The sequence below is a fragment of the Bombus pascuorum genome, chromosome 4, assembly GCF_905332965.1.
Source record: "Bombus pascuorum chromosome 4, iyBomPasc1.1, whole genome shotgun sequence".
Lineage (NCBI taxonomy): Eukaryota > Metazoa > Arthropoda > Insecta > Hymenoptera > Apidae > Bombus > Bombus pascuorum.
In genome coordinates this window covers 7,640,614-7,657,722 of record NC_083491.1, presented here as the reverse complement: position 1 = coordinate 7,657,722, position 17,109 = coordinate 7,640,614, and the positions used below count along the sequence as shown (strand labels likewise).

The 17,109-nt window shown below is 29.8% G+C and overlaps 3 protein-coding genes across 5 annotated transcripts in view; 1 reads left to right on the top strand and 2 right to left on the bottom strand.

Annotated features, from left to right (window-relative positions):
* The window catches only part of LOC132906569 (RING finger protein 17), a 309,846-nt gene extending 298,384 nt beyond the window's left edge, over positions 1 to 11,462 (top strand). For both annotated transcript variants that reach the window (XM_060958862.1, XM_060958861.1), the window contains 22 exons: positions 337 to 561; positions 1,892 to 2,016; positions 3,803 to 3,951; positions 4,323 to 4,391; positions 4,769 to 4,921; positions 5,145 to 5,424; positions 5,597 to 5,753; positions 5,825 to 5,938; positions 6,176 to 6,275; positions 6,571 to 6,740; positions 6,816 to 7,051; positions 7,300 to 7,909; positions 8,188 to 8,336; positions 8,435 to 8,790; positions 8,894 to 9,069; positions 9,149 to 9,268; positions 9,347 to 9,457; positions 9,631 to 10,110; positions 10,198 to 10,291; positions 10,451 to 10,601; positions 10,683 to 10,842; positions 10,913 to 11,462. In XM_060958862.1, coding sequence (XP_060814845.1) covers positions 337 to 561; positions 1,892 to 2,016; positions 3,803 to 3,951; positions 4,323 to 4,391; positions 4,769 to 4,921; positions 5,145 to 5,424; positions 5,597 to 5,753; positions 5,825 to 5,938; positions 6,176 to 6,275; positions 6,571 to 6,740; positions 6,816 to 7,051; positions 7,300 to 7,909; positions 8,188 to 8,336; positions 8,435 to 8,790; positions 8,894 to 9,069; positions 9,149 to 9,268; positions 9,347 to 9,457; positions 9,631 to 10,110; positions 10,198 to 10,291; positions 10,451 to 10,601; positions 10,683 to 10,842; positions 10,913 to 11,029 — 4,302 coding nt within the window. In that variant the 3' untranslated portion in view covers positions 11,030 to 11,462. The remainder of the gene's footprint in view (positions 1 to 336; positions 562 to 1,891; positions 2,017 to 3,802; positions 3,952 to 4,322; positions 4,392 to 4,768; positions 4,922 to 5,144; positions 5,425 to 5,596; positions 5,754 to 5,824; positions 5,939 to 6,175; positions 6,276 to 6,570; positions 6,741 to 6,815; positions 7,052 to 7,299; positions 7,910 to 8,187; positions 8,337 to 8,434; positions 8,791 to 8,893; positions 9,070 to 9,148; positions 9,269 to 9,346; positions 9,458 to 9,630; positions 10,111 to 10,197; positions 10,292 to 10,450; positions 10,602 to 10,682; positions 10,843 to 10,912) is intronic.
* LOC132906582 (cleavage stimulation factor subunit 2) lies at positions 11,039 to 13,339 on the bottom strand. 2 transcript variants are annotated; one of them, XM_060958907.1, is made up of 8 exons: positions 13,174 to 13,339; positions 13,010 to 13,088; positions 12,303 to 12,874; positions 12,052 to 12,223; positions 11,955 to 11,981; positions 11,785 to 11,882; positions 11,478 to 11,674; positions 11,039 to 11,355 (listed from the first exon to the last, which is right to left on the bottom strand). In XM_060958907.1, exons 1-8 carry the CDS (start codon positions 13,232 to 13,234, stop codon positions 11,236 to 11,238), a joined length of 1,326 nt encoding a protein of 441 aa, XP_060814890.1. In that variant the 5' UTR covers positions 13,235 to 13,339; the 3' UTR covers positions 11,039 to 11,235. The 2 variants fall into 2 exon arrangements, with proteins under 2 accessions (XP_060814890.1, XP_060814891.1); XM_060958908.1 differs by lacking the exon at positions 11,955 to 11,981.
* A 200-nt stretch (positions 13,340 to 13,539) lies between these two features.
* Positions 13,540 to 16,439, bottom strand: LOC132906578 (bifunctional purine biosynthesis protein ATIC). The gene is made up of 7 exons (XM_060958882.1): positions 16,236 to 16,439; positions 15,699 to 15,902; positions 15,331 to 15,619; positions 14,762 to 15,253; positions 14,292 to 14,684; positions 13,939 to 14,203; positions 13,540 to 13,860 (listed from the first exon to the last, which is right to left on the bottom strand). Exons 1-7 carry the CDS (start codon positions 16,252 to 16,254, stop codon positions 13,741 to 13,743), a joined length of 1,782 nt encoding a protein of 593 aa, XP_060814865.1. The 5' UTR covers positions 16,255 to 16,439; the 3' UTR covers positions 13,540 to 13,740.
* Between the last annotated feature and the right edge of the window lie 670 nt (positions 16,440 to 17,109).

Here is a 17,109-nt window from a genome sequence, read left to right as displayed (position 1 = left end):
CGAAGCTCAATGTAGTAGGAGAAACTTACACATCGAACAGTCAGTGTGATAAGGCTAGGAAGAAACGTATCGAAAGAATGAAAATACCTGGATTTAATATCTGATTAAATTAAGACACTGATTTTTAACGTTTAATGTTTGACGAATTTCCTTCCACAATCGCAATGTTGGAAAGGAAAATTGCATAACATAGTTTGATTGGAAGAAAATTTGTGAGTGGATTAATACAGGTCATAGGTTGATTCTTGGTGGAATAATTTTTATTCCGTACATAAATTTCCTTTTCTAACGTAACGTTAACATTGATTTTTACGTATTTTTGTGTTTGCATTTCAGAAACTGACGTCTGTATCCTCCACCTCGGTAGAAGAAATACAGAACATCGCCAGTATAGAGGCGACCGTGACACAGCATTTCGCCTATTTGCATGGTGTTCTTCAAAATACAGAGCAACAGATCATTGATACGTTACAGGAGTATACAAATTTGCAGAACAAGAATATCAACGAGATTTTCACGCAGCTGAGGGAGTACGAAGAACGACTTCAATCTGCCATTCTGGTAAGTACCCGACTTGAAACTTTTACATGCACTACTTAATCCTTTCGTAGTGTCTATAATTTATTCATTAACTAAACAATACTTGTTTTCGGTGAAACTGGTCTCAAAATTTAATACAGTCGATCTTCTTTGCTAAACCATCCGAAGAAATGTGTTTCTGTTATTAATTATTAATAAAAAATAATTTTTCTTACAGGCTAAAAAAAGATTAGTCCTGAATGAATTGAGGAAAATGTTTTAGAATTATCACAAATTTCGAATTTTCTTTTTTTCTTTTGCAATTTAAGGATTTGTGAAGTTACCTATTTTAATGCAAAAATATAATTTTTTTTAATATCTTAGTATTAGTATAGTAGTGACAAATGTCTGGCTAAACGTTTCCCTTGTTTTCTTTCTTTTTTCTTTTTTTTTTTTAAGAGGCAGATACCGAACGAATTTTAATTAATTTATGGTCAAACTAAACTAAAATTGATCTAATAATTAATGAAATATAAATTACCTCCGTTTTCTCATTTTCAACATCTAAATTATTTTGTTACTACGACAATCTCTTGTTTGTTTGTGTTCGTGTGTTGTAAAGTAAATCAATAACGAGCTTTTTTATCACAAATATTCGAATTTATCGTGTAATTTATAATATATGTATTATAAATCATGCTATATATAAATCATGTATTTATACGATACGTTAAACGATTTATCAAATATTCAAATTTCAATTTACTAGAAGTATCTCCTATTTTCCAGTTTAGAATCGACATCACGTTTCACGCGCTCTATTTCGTTGGCTAAATTATATCTACATGTGTTTTTAAACAAAGCATTATTGCATCCACAATTTCAACTTGATTGGTATAATTATTAGGTCCGCGGGGAAGTTTTATCGCTTTTATCCAACCAATGTTTCACCTGTACGCAACAAACGAGAATATCTGCACTCGTAACGAGATTTTCCTCGATTAGTCTATAGAGTTTCAGCTATGAAATTTTCGTAATATAAGTGAAAATTGTTAAAAGTTTTCCTCGCGACGTCTTTCGAGAATTTTCTAGGACAAAAATATGATATCTATAATAATAAAATTGTAGGCACAAAGTTGTTCTTTACGTTTGCTAAATTTTTATATCCAGCGATTTAAATACACGATTTGCAAACATTGTCGAATATTAATGAAGATTTGTTATTTGTTATTATCAAGGGAAATAACACGCCTAATTATCTTGTTCCACAAAGTCCATAAAAATCAGGGTGATATTAAATATGTGGATAAATGTTAAAAGGCTACTGTAAAAGATCAAACGATCGATTGACGTACTAAAAAATCTGTTTCAGATATCGACATCGATCCAAAACAACCTCGACCAGGTAGATATTCAGCAAGTGATAAAAAAATTGCAACCGATGGCCGACATTCCATGCTATCTGGTTCAAAACACTGATAAAGCCGATAAAATCGTGTAAGTGATATTTCATTTTCGTGCAATATTTTTCTCTCCTTTAATTTTCGTTTCTTTAACTTACTGCCCGTTTCTTTTCTCCGAACTCTTTTTACTTCCCACTGCGAGAAACGAGAAAATAATTTTTACCTTCAACTTCGATAACAGCTAAAGGTCAAAAACAAACATACGATTTAAAGAAACTAGAAAATATAGCTAATCTTTTCGTTCTATCCTTTGATGGAATGACGAACCAATACTTTTAGAAATAAAGTAAAATAATGAAATTTTTGAAAGTAAAGTAAAACAATGAGATAAAATTTTAATAAAATGATAGAATTTTATCGAGGATATATATCTGTCGCATAATTATCATCAATTGCCTCAAATATCTGCTTCCATTCGTCTCGGTTACTATTGTCTCAAAAGCAATTGATAAAGAGAAATAAGAAAACAACGAACGAGGAATAAAATTTATTAACACGTTTTAATATTGTTTGAATAGGTGATCGATGTCGATCCAGCACGATATTTATCTCGATTCCAACATTAAAACGGTCGAACAACAAAATCATATTCCTTAACGTTCTTGCAGCTCTCGTACGGTACACAGAGATTTTCCAACACAGTGAAAAATCTAGAGCTTTTGATAAATCAAAATCTCCGGTGCATATTGAACGATTTATTTTCCTCGACACCGACGATGGTGCAGAGTCAGACAAATCCTCTGTCGTTTATATTCGTAAGCAGCTTATAGATGTCCGAACGAAAAGAGAATGAAAGACAGAAAAAGAAACTGGTGGGTATGGAGAGAGCACTCGAGGTGTAAGAGTAATTAATTAAAGCGTAATGTATCTACAGTTGCGTTTTAAAGCGGTTTCGGTATATTCCTCTTTTTTTTTAACCAGCAGAACGAACGTCGCTCTTTATTTTCTCCTCGAGATTTCGACTAATTAAAAGAAATCTGTTTTTTTTTTCTTTTCGATGCTTGTATGCGATAATTCGAACGCAATCGAGACTTTAATATTCTATTGGTTCGATAGATTTTTTATGAAATTTTCACATCTGAAAATAACACCAATACCAATACATAGAGTAATTAAAAATGAAAAAGAACCTATAGATTTGTAATAAAACTATTTATAGATGCCGAGTGTATTGGAAAATACACTAGACGAATAGGTGGACTATTACGATTTGTTTAATTTATTTTATAAAAATAAAAACCAAGTTGTTTAGGGTCACTATAGTTTTCAATGCGAATGTAACTGATATTAAAAAACTAAAGCTTCTCGCGCAGTTTGCTTAATTCGTCATTCTGTCTCGCGAGTCTGTTTCCCAGAAAGCTCCTCGATTTAGTTAATTTTGAGTGTCTTCGATCACAGTTCCATCTTGCAACTTCTATTTTTTCTTACATTTTCCAATTCTATTCAACATGCGATCATTGTTTTAGATTGATATTTCTTGGTTCAAAAGTAGTTATAAAATTTCATAAAAATAGTCATGAAATTTCATTAATTCCTCGACACAAAAAACGAACGAAGATGAGAGAGCAATAAACATATAATCACAATAGTCGTGTCTCATTACAATATTTATGAAATTTCAAAATATTTTGTATAAAAAATCATAAAATTTTTCCAGAAATGTTCAGGTATTTTCACGAGCTACTGTAATATTATTTGAATTTTAAATTATTATATTGCAATTAAGTGTAACTTGATCATCGAAGCAGCTGTTATTTCTTAATTAAACGACACATTCGTTAACATATTTTCTTAAGAAGAATGAACGCTTCTTTTTTCAGATTTGACATCAAGAGTAACATCATCAAGACTATAGAACAACACTGCTGCTTGTACATACCGAAAACACCCATCTACAGCTTGCAACAAAAGGATTTGCTACCAAAGGATTACGAGATAGAACCATTGGTCGAAGAGACTGTTACTTCGCGTAATATTAACTTTCTTTATTATCAATTTTCAAAATAGAAAGAATTGAATAGTGAGGCAGCTCCACTTTCCAATAATTTGAATAAACCAACAACGACTAACTCAAAATCAGAACACTTTATCAAAAACGTGCTATAAATTCATTATCTGCTAACACTTGGAGTAATAAACTTTCGCACTTTTAAATATAAAACCTAAATCTTTCTTTCCCTTCGATTAAATACAATTTAAATATTGGAGCTGCCCTCCTTATTGTTGCAAACTCTTCGATTTTAAGAGTAAACTATATTATTATGAAACAAATAATTGATAATTTTATTAATTTAATTTTATTAGTTGAAAATTTTGCCATAATGAAAATCTTTATTTTAGTAGAAAATAAGAGAACATCCCCGAAGACTGAACCTAACATCATAACGAACGATAGTCTTGATATTATTGGTACGTAGGTACAACTTTCTCTTAATAACGAGTATCGTTTAGGACGTTCTTTGCTAGTTTATGCAAAGATCGCAATTTACGTAATATTTTCGTCAGAAATAATTTGTCGAAAATTATCCAAATAATTATAACTCTTGTAGATAGTTTTTTAAGTTTCTACCAACTTTTATTATTCGATCCGGATCGTTATTTTGCGAGGATACAAAATTCTAATCGATCGATTGTTTTCGTCGATGTCGAATATTATATTTTGGATAATACTAGTGGATGTTCTGATACTTATGAATGAGGTGTATATATGTGAATACATGGGCATATAACTTCCAAGTTATATAGTATTATACATGAAGGATTAATTTATTATCTTTTGTTTCAAGGATCCTCGGAGATGGTCAATGTCACCCACATCGTGGACCCCTCTTGCTTTTACGTTCAGATAGTACAAAATCAACAGAAAATATCGGATCTTAGCAAAGGACTGGCTACACTGGCGACTACTACAGGAATAATACCAGCGGAAATAACTTTAAGTACGATAACTCCACTTGCTTCAAGTTTGAACTTTCCCATTTCTTTGGTCGTGTTTTTCTTAAAATTTTTATTAAACACAATACCTTTTTCGTAACTTTTGTATAATGAAATGACCGCTATAGTAGGATTCAATTTATCTGAACTTCTAAATGCAACATTATGATCGCTTTTTACAATTTTTTAAGCTTCCTGCATTTAAAAAGGATATATCTCTGTTTCTAGATGCGCTGTACATCGCGCAATGCTCGAAACACAATGTTTGGTACCGTGCACGTGTCATAGAGAAGAAAACGAATATGAACGATGACGAAATATATAGTCTGTTCTTTATTGATTATGGGATGAAAGAGGAAAATGTACCTTTGAGTAGAATAAGAAATATTATACCACAATTTGCGATGTTACCGGTGATGGCCCTTAGGTGCACCTTGTTCGATATTGTTCCTAATAATGGTAAATGGCATCCCGATGCCACTCGAGTTTTTAAGAAACTAGTTTGCACGTAAGTATAATTAAACTCGCAAAGCAATTGGAAATGTAATTAAAAGCCTAAACTCTATATTTGTTATTGTTATTATTTATTATATTATTTAGAATTTTTATCAATAATCATATCTACTTTTAATTATTGTATCAATAATATTTTACATTATTATTATACTATATATTTTTAGAAATTCTGTAGTATCGATGTGCATCAAGATGATAACCGGTGATACCTATTACGTCGACCTGTGCGTGATATCATCCAAAGACTCGGGTTTAATATCCGTGAAAGACTCCTTAACGTATATGAAATACGGCACTTGTATTTCACCAAACACATTAATGGTAATTGCGAACCGTTCATAAACGTTTCAATTTTACTCTGCATGATTTGATCATCGATCCTTTGTTTACAGAGAATGAATCCTGACTCAACAAGGAAGTATTTTAAGGAAGCGTTAGACCTAGAAATTTACTCGGATGTTGAAATCCTATTTGTCGAATCTCCTAGTTGTATATATGTTCAAAGGGTATGTAATTTGTTAATATTTACTTCCTTCAGTTATCAGTAAATTAGATAGTTGATAGTAGATTAATATTTAATTTACTATTACTATTACTAATATAAATTAATACATAGTAAATGAATAGCTTTAATAGATAGTAAACTAATTACTATTTACTGTCAGTTATTAATAATCAGTTTTCTGTTTAATAAATAAACAAATAAAAACGTAGGAATTAATAAATTAATATTTATGTTACAGACACACACAAATAGATATACCTTTCACAAAATGCAATACGAAATGATGAATGATTACGAAAGAAATACCACTGATTATATTATCTTTGCACCTTGTAAAGGTAGATTTCTTAAAGTACTCTTATTAAATATTTAACGATAATAGTAAATATTATAAAATATAAAATACCAGAGTGTACTACCACGCTATTGAGTATTATACAATAAAGTATACAACTATATATTTTAGAATTTAGATCTTATAAAAGTTCTTTTTACAATTCACGAAATATGTAGCCTAATAGATTCTTGACATAGAAGCTACCTAGAAATTACCTTCTAAAATATCCAATCGTATTGCGCGGTGAAATATTCTTTTGATGGAACAATTAATTACGCGTGTCCTTTTTTACATAGATGTACCATGTGCTGCACAAGGAGTCGATGGATATTGGCACAGAGGACTCATACGCGAAGTTACCGAGAACACTATAAAAGTTTTCTACGTAGACTTAGGATATACATCGATATTAAGTTACGATGCCATCAGAGCTCTTCCAAGAAAATACATGTCCTGCAGAACACAAGTAATTTATTTATATGTATCTTTAGTTCTAAATATAATTCTCTTCTGAAGCAAAATATCATTTGTTCACCGTCAGGCTGTAAAAGTTTCATTAAGAAACATAAAGCCACGATCTAACAATAAAAACCAATGGGAGCTGGAAACTAAGGAATTCATAAAGAAATTTCTAATGGATATGAAGTCAAATTTCAAAATTATCCCTTATAATCAATTTGGAGATACATACAACGTTGCTATGTTTACACATGATAACAGTATTAATGTCGCTGACTTACTAGTACAAAAGAACCTAGCAACGTACATCACTTCTAGGTAAATAATTGAAATGTTTTCTAATAACGCTTTTAAAACATTAATTATCATCCCTTCTCTCTCTTTCTTTTATTTTTCATTTTTATATTATCGATATTGTTTTTGAAATCTAAATCTTAAATCTAACATCAATTTATTAAAAATAATCAGAAAAATATTAAAAATATAATTATTATATTTAATATAAATATTAAACGTATTATACAAACTTTATGATAATAAATATGTTTCTTTGTTTTATGACATAGTCCGCACAATACAACAATGAGTACATTCGATTTAAAAATGAAAAAAAAACCAAAGAAAGATATTAGTTATTTAGAATTATCTGATCAATATTACAATAATCCAATAAACGGGAACATGAAGAAAGTCACAGAAGAGAATGAAGATCCTTTCAAAATAAAAGTTCAAATACACCAAGTGCAGTCTCCAGACAACATTTACGTTTCTGATGCCGCATGCAATCAGAGCGACGTGGAACTAATGATAAAACAGATGCAAGAATTTTATAACAAGTATCGTCCCGCAAAACGAGATATTTGGACCAAAGGTGCTACTTGTGCAGTTTATTTTACAAGAAGTGATATGTATTATCGTGGCCGAATCGTTGATATTAAGTCAAACGATACAGTAGTCGCATTTTTATACGACATAGGAGTTGAAGAAACTGTATCGATAAATGACATACAACCGTTGCATCCCCTGTTCTCTAAGATATCAACGTACGTTTTTAAGATAAAGCTAACGGGTATATTACCCTGCGGAGGATCCACCACGTGGCCATCGTTGTCTTGTGAGAAATTGCGCGAAATCATAGATAACAATCAGACTTCCAAATTCTACATATCTAAATTGGTAAACATTAATCACAAATAAGTGAAAAAAAAATATATTAGCTAAGAAAAACACTGAACTTTTTTTATATCTATCTTATTTAAATAGTATCGCATATAATATTTTGTATCTTGTTCGTAAAACAAAAGTTTTACTTCTACTGACCATCATAATGCATGATACGAACAGATTAAATACTGTTATATAGATTGTACATTATAAATTTGTTTGTTATTTATTTTACATCTTCGTAATATGGTTATCTTTTAATGTCATATATCTCCTGCACCATTTTATAGGAAGACGAAGATATGGAAGATTCTGCAATACCGGTTGAATTATGGATTAAAGAAGTAAAAATGGACGGGCCATTGGCACCAACAAGATATGAAATTAATTCTATCAATAGAATGTTGGTTGAGAAAGGAGTAGCATTACCCGTGAAGGAGTACGTCATCGCTTCAAATATTCTCTAAAATAATAGTATTCTCCTATCCAATTTTTTCCTCTTAAAAAGTTGATTTACACACGCTTAAAAATGTCCAGGTATGCGAAAAAAAGAGATAAAATTTTAGCAATTGAATTGAAACGACAATTAATGAAGAAATTTGAAAGATTAACAAAATATGAATCCAGCGTGAAGTGGTTTGAAATCAATAATTGTTCCAATGAGCCCATGGAGATAACTGCTACTACAGCGATATCGAAGCCAATATTACATCATTTAAATTCTGATTCTAATAATCAAATTTATGAGAACACGGAAGAAATACTTGATAACGTTCCGAAACTTTTATCATCAGCTTGGTTACCAGTAGAACCAATAAATGAAGATACATTTATTGCTATACCGACATACTTAGATCATAGCGGCTTTCTTTATCTTCATTCCAAAACGGGTAGTACGTATATACTTTTTAAATTAACTCTATTAAAAGATACAACGTAATAAATTTAATAGTAAACATATAATATGCTTCTCTTATTATGTTCCTCTTTTCTTAGGTAGTAAAATATTAGAATATATAGAAATGAAATTAGAAAAAATATACAGCAATTGTTCAGTTGAACTTTGTGATACTGTATGGGCTGTAGGAGATCCATGTATTGCACAGTATCATGTAAATAAAAAATGGTACCGAGGAAAAATAGTGGAGATTCAAGGAAACGACATAATTAATGTAAAAGTTTATTCCCATCATCTGTTCAATTACAAAGTATATATGTGTTGTAATACTTTACGAAATATATTTATTACAGGTAGAATTTGTAGACTATGGAAACATAGAGCAATGTACAACTGATGATTTAAACAAAAAAGTTATCTTAGAAGATATTCCAATTCAATGCACAAAATGTTTGATCGAAGGTTTAAATCCGGTAAATAGTTTAAATGATTCCATATATTATCTATTAATCAATATGTTCTAAAATTATTGATTAAATTTACTTTAATAGGGGACTGAGAGTGGAATGTGGGCAACAGAAGATTTAGATAGAATACATAACCTTCTCATTGAACAGGAATGCGAAGTTACAATCACTTATAGAAGTGAAAAATACCTCAATGTGAGTAATGTTACCAAAACAAACTTCATTCAACAATAAAATTAATATAATTTGACAATGCTTATAAAATAGAAAGAACGTTTACGATGTTTAAAACTTAATAAAATAATTAAGTTTCATTTTTATTTATTTATTCATATCTTTTTTAATTTAGTACGCCTGCAATGTTTCAGATTTCTTTAAAGATCTTGCCAAACAAATACTGCAAAAAGAAAACTGATTTAATCACATTTCTTATCAATGAATGGGGAATGAACATTAAACCTAATATTGAGGCCATTACGTTCCAAAATAGAGTAACTACAAATGTTACTTCAGATGTAGTTATAGAAAACCCGAGATCATTTTCTTTGGGTGATGACGTGATAAAAGATCCAGTTATTATTGAAAATTCTGTGTTGCTTCCAGATAATGATACAGATACTTTACATAATATTGACAATGATACTGTAACTGATGTTGAAAATGTATCATGGTTTAAATTAGAGACAACAATTACTTCAACTCCTAATATTGCTTCACAAGAAGATCTTTCAATGCATTATAAACTTATAAATATACCAAACGACATAGACTATATTGAGATAGAAATGTGTTGTTGTATTACTCCTACTATCTTCTATGCTCAATTAAAAGAAAATATTCATTGTACGGTATGTTATGAAACTATCATCTCATGCCTCGTTTTCTTATCTTATTTTAAATATTTACAATGTAAGTAAATATTTCCTCCATTTTAGATTTTAAATGCGTATTATACACAGTATGAACTTTTAATGAATGACTTGCAAGAAAATGCGGACAAACAACCATTGATTACAAAGTTTACTGTTAGTAAGTATTATTCAACTAAAAGTAATAATTATTTATAAGAAAGAACTTGCTATGAATTTTAATCAAAGTGATTATGAAAGAATTAAATATAACAAATAATTCTATATAACTTCACACCTTTCTATATCTTATGAATTGGAATGAATTTATTATTTGTAGATACTCCATGCTGCGCGAAATTCAATGATAATCTTTGGTATCGATGTCTAATAACGGAATCTGAACCTATTATAAATTCAGATAATATTGAAATTAAACTGCTTTATGTAGATTACGGTAACGACGAATATAGAAAAGTAAATTCACAACAGTAAGTCACATTTATCTGGTTTATAATATTAATATATTATTGCATCTTAATATAAAAACCCTTCTTTTATTTACATAAAAGGTGTGAATTGTACACTTTAAAGAAAGAATGGATAGAAATACCTACTATTGCAATAAAGTGTAAATTGTGGAATGTAGAAGTTGTTTCTATATTCGATCATGATAAGCTAATCTCTCAATTAGAAAAGATGTACAATAAACGTGTTATAGCTAAAATTAAAGTAAGTAATTATGTACTGATTAATCATACATTTAATAGTAGATGATAAATAATGAAATTAATTGTTTTAGGAAACTGATGAAGAGTTTATGAGCGTTGAACTGTATGAAGACGAAAACTGTGGGAAAGTTATGTATAATACTTTAATTGAAGAAGGTTTATTCGAAGTTAGATCAAAAAAAAATTGACGATCTACATTATCCTTAAATAATAACACATATTTATTTTTATCATTTACAACGATAAGTTAGTATAAAATTATTAAATTCCAGAATGAGATTTTATGTTAAAAACTTATTAATCATAAAAACTAAGCTTATATGTTGAACTATTACAGTTTTTAGGCAAATTTAAATGTTTATTCTTATAAAAGGAGAAAATTACTAGAAATATATTAACGTTGAGCACTTTTAGCAATTTGTTCTTTAAGTAATAAAATACTTTGCCTTTGTTCAGGTGGTAACATAGCGATTTGTTCATCAGATAATTGTAGTACTTGCATTATTAAAGCCGCCTACAATGAAATTAGTAATTATTTTTACATTTTGTCATCTACTATATAAGTGAATAATGTAAGATTTTATATATTTTTATATAAAAATAAATGACATCTATATGTAATTTGTTTTTAAATACCTTCTCTTGATCAGACGCTCCGCTCGGTATATTTCCCGCTGGAGACATGCCTGCCATAAGCCTCGACGTTGCAGATGTCGTTGACGTGGTCAATGCAGTAACTGGAGTTACTACACTAGCTGTAGCGACATTCGAAGACTGACCAGTAGGTGCTGCAACAGGTCTTGGTACCACTGGTAGTGCAACTGGCACTGGTGCTAAAGAACAAAATTAGCAAAAGATAGATACAATTATAAAGAAGTAATTAAATTTCTTATTTTGAATTTCTCATTATTATAAAAAATAAGAAATATTTTGAAAAACTTACGATTAGCTTTTGTAATTCTTGGATCAATAGGCATTCTTGGATCTCTAGGATCCCTTGGATCTCTACCAAATCTGTCTGTTCTTGGATCACGACAGAAACTGAAAAAAATCATACGCTTTTAGAATGTTTTAAATACTTCGATTTTAAATTATCTATGATAATTGTAGAACCTCTCAACTCCTTCAACAGGAAGTGTGCTGTAAAAAAGAACACATTCTTAAAATATATTAATTTAAGAGATTTGTTTAACATGAAAGAAATACTAACTTGTCCGAAATATTGAATGTACTAAGTGCTCTAGGATCTGTATTGGCAGGTACTGCTGGAGATGCACTGACAGGTGTTGGTTGTACTTGTTGTGGTCCTCTTAAATCTTGATCCATTCTAGCTAGACGTGGATCCATTTGTCTGTCCAATGTGCGTAAATCAACATCTTGACCTGTCATAAAATTTTGTTATCTAAACATCAAAAGATATCTAAATTTATACAAATAAAATTAAAAGTTCACTGTTCTCACCAGCAAAAATTGGTGCTGGAGGATTAGTAACTGCTGCTGGACGTGTAGGAGCCCATGGTTCTTCTATTCGAGGTACAACTGGATGTACAGCTGGCTTATCAGAAGGTGTTAATACACCTGGGATTGGATTTGCTTTATGTAACATATTAACTGCTGTATGAGGGTCCACTATTCTCATTACTACCTGAGCTTGTAGCAAGGCATATGCCAATTGAGGATTTTGAAGCAACATTTGACGTGCTTCATTTGGATTGTTTTGTACACAAAGTTTCATTTGTTTCATAAGTTCAAACATTTGCTCAGGTGGTAAGGATGCAACAGCTTTACTTATAGCTTCCGGAGCTTTATCCGATTGTACTGCTTCTCCATATGGATTCTCAGTATTCTGTCCTTGTAAAAGACTTTGCATTTCCATTCGACTCTTTTCTGTACATGCATTATCAACCCGCAATGTTCTTCCACCAATTTCATAACCATTCAAGTTCCTCATAGCACTAAGAGCTGTCTCTTGATCTTTGTACTCACAAAAGCCATATCCTTTTGGCTTGCCTGTCTCCCGGTCAAACACTAATCTAATCGAATTACAAATTTTTGTAAGTAATATAAAGATCTACAATAACATTGTCATTTACAAAATTATTATTTACAAGTAAAACAAAAATTATTTTATTATTAACTAATAATATTTAAATTCAAAATGAACTTACTTAAATGAAAGCACTGGTCCAACTTCGCTAAAAATATCCTTTAAATTCTCCTCTGTGGCTTCGTACGGGATATTCCCGACTATTCAAAAAGATCATACATATTTGAAGGTTATGCGGTATCATTATTAATGAAAAATAATGTAATATCAAACAATGTTTCTTACCGAAAACACTCCGCATAGACTTGTCCATGAGCGATTGATCAGAAATAGTTGAATTACTCATTTTTGCAATTTATTCGCTTTTGTTTATTATTCGAAGTTTGAACACAGCACTAGCTCGCTGTTACTAGAAAAACAGAAACGAAAACCAATTCACATTGATACATAGCTAACCAATAATATCACATTACTTTATTATATGTATTTTTATTTTTTTATTACACCATTTATATTATTCTACCATAAATCGTATAAATTATATAATATCTCTTAACATCTATTAGTTTATCATTAACATCTATTAATTGATCTTCTAAATGAAAAATTTAAATTCAAAAGTAAACAAAAATAAACTAAGAAATAACATACTTTTTGTCAGTTCATTTTATTTCATATAAAAGTACATTTTCAATATTACAATCAACCATACATTAGCTCTTGATAAATTTATTATATTGTAAAACTATTTCTTCATTACTATAATAGACTATAGACGATATGATTTTCATAATGTATAATGCTTCGATATAATTAAACAATAAAGTAATTATTGAATCATATCTTTTTTACTTAATGGTGGAACAATCTCAAATTAGTATGAATTAATACCATTTTATGTTCATCACAAGCTTGTATTACTATCTTATCATTTACAGAACCAGAAGGGCTTGCAATATATTTGACGCCACTCTGTAATTAAATAATTACCTTTTAAAATTTCAGAAAAATATATGACAAGATAATACAATAAATAATTAAACTATATACCAATTTAGCTCTATCCACATTATCTCTGAATGGGAAAAAAGCATCGCTACTTAAAACAACATTGTCCGCTTTGTTTATCCATTCTGTTTTATCACTTTCTGAAAGTTTCTGTGGAACTTCCTCGTACATTTCTGCCCAAGTAGCCTCATCCATATCTTTTCCAATAGATCCGTTTACATAATTGTCAATAGCATTCGAAATTTCTGCTCGTTTTACACTTTTCTTAAACTTCATACCAGTAACTTTGGGATGCTGTCGAAGCCACCTGAAAAACGTTCATTATAACGTTGACAATAATAGATCGATTATTACGATATATGCAACAGATATTAGATATTAAGAACACAATATACCAGTTATCAGCTTTATCACCAGCAAGTCTTGTACAATGAATCCTTGATTGTTGTCCCGCACCTATTCCAATTACTTGCCCATCTTTTGCATAACAAACTGAATTACTTTGGGTATACTTTAAAGTAATAGTAGCAACAATTAAATCTCTCATAGCATTATCAGAAATGGTTGTCAAATTTTTGGTTACGACATTGGAAAATGTATTTTTATCAATAACTGCATCATTACGTTTCTGTTCCATAGTTAAACCAAAAAGAACTCTACGCTCTATTTGAGATGGTACATAATTTGGATCAATTTGAAGAACACAATATGCACCATTTTTTTTCTTCCTTAAAATTTTAAGGGCATCCTCTGAATAACCAGGTGCAATAATACCATCAGAGACCTCTCTAAAATATAAATAATAATAAAAAATAATTAATAGTTTCTTAACTTCAATTTTTAATTTGATTATACCATACATTACCTAGATATGATTTTAGCAGTAACTTCATCACATGTGTCAGATAATGCAATAAAATCTCCAAAGCTTGACATTCTATCTGCTCCTCGTGCACGTGCATAAGCAGTTGCTAGTGGTGTAAGTTGGTGTAATAAGTCATCTACTTGACATAACTTTGCTTCTACAGCATCCAGTGGTACACTAACTGCTGCACCAGCTGGACTAACATGTTTAAAAGATGTTGCAGCTGGCAAATTTAAAGCTGCCTTTAACTCCTTCACCAACTGATAACCATTTAATGCATCACAAAGATTAATAAAACCTGGGGAACCATTTACTACTGTCAGTGGTAATTTATCTAAAGTTGTAAAAATTTGTGCTGGTTTCTGATGTGGATTCATTCCATATCTTAATGTCAATTGAGAAACCCCACTACTATATTGTTTACGGAAATAATCTGAAATGGCATTATCATACTCTGCTGTATGAGTGAATGCTTTAAGTGCTAATACTTGTCTAAAAATTAAAAAAAAATACAATATTTTAAAGCATAAAACTATTTTCTCTAATATCTATTTTAATAGAATATATACCTAGTTTCCAACGAAGTATCTTTGTTAATAGATGATTCTAATTCCCTCCCAACTTTTTCATAATCACTAGGATCACAAATAACTGTTACTCTACTATGATTTTTAGCAGCAGCTCGTAACAAAGTTACTCCACCAATATCTATATTTTCTACTGCATCTTCAATTGTTACACCTGGTTTAGCAACTGTGTTTACAAATGGATACAAATTGCATACCACAAGCTGAATGAGTTGATAATTTTGTTTATGAAGATCTTGCTGATCTGACTCTGTAAGTCTAGCTAGTATACCTACATAAATAAACTTTCTATGTAGTATGTATAGCATAAGTAAAATAAAAAATAAATTCAAATATATGAATCTCTTTACCAGCATGAACAGCAGGATGAAGAGTCTTGACTCTTCCATTAAGCATTTCAGGTGCATCAGTGATATTAGATACGTCTTTCACTGGGAGACCAGCATCTCTCAAAGATTTTGCTGTTCCACCAGAAGCAACTAAAGACAAACCTAGTTCATGTAACTTTTTAGCAAATGGTAGAAGATTTGTTTTATCGGATACACTCAATAATGCTAGAAATGGAATAAACAAAATAAAATAAGTTAATTTTATGACATAAATATACTAGTTACTTTATTTGACAAAGTTTATTGAATAAAAAATATTTATAAACAACATCTTTATAATATATAACATTATAAAATATTCATAATTGCAATAATAGTAGCAAGTGTGATCGCATAAGCAATACATTAATAATATATCAATAACTAATATTTAAATCCATTACAGATATTAACAAATTTTAATCATAAATATTCCGGGTCTGGAAAATTTGATTTTTCACTCATTTATTCTCATTTATTTTTCTTAATTTTTTCTTAATAATAACAAATATAACTTACCTAAATTTCCGGCAGACATGATTTTATTTTTTCTAAAAATATTACTTTGAAAAGAAATCAGTCTGAACGAAATTAATCAAATTATTCAACGCTTACGAATACTGTAAGCACAATGGGAGAGATTCAACAAGTGTGCAACTCTGAAATAATCTTATCCCCCATTATAATCCGTACTGTGTATACATATACGTATATAAATATGTATAGGTAACTATGCTACACACGTGTTCACAAATGTGTATACGAAATAGCATCGAATGTTATAACTTCAAAATATTTTGCAATTTGCGGGGGTCTTAAAGGTCAAATGTTATCACATTAGATAAAATATCTTATAATAGACTGCAAGTATTGACTAATAAGATAGATACAACTTGCAAAATATATTTTCATCGTTGAAATGTTTTGATATACTTTTTATATTATTGTAAGTTATGCTAAGGTCATATATATATAAATATAGAGTTCTATTTAAAGAACTACTGATGACCTTGACATGCTATAAAAAATGTCTATTTTTGAGATATTTTTTCATATAACAATAAATAAGGCAGATATTTAGGTGATCTTATTTAACTGGGTTTCCTTATATATTGACATAAAAATATATTAACTATATATATATATATACATACATATACATACATATTATAATAATAATATAAAATTAAATAAAATTACTGAAATTTTATACACTAAGGATACTTCAGAATGTTTATAAAATTCATACAATCTACAAAAGTAACTTTTATGACGTAAGTAGTTCACTGTTGTCATAAAAGTTTCACCGATATGATAAATCACATGTAACAAAACAAGCAAACATCATTTAAGAGTTTGAACTAAATAGAATAATAATCTTTAAATTATTGTA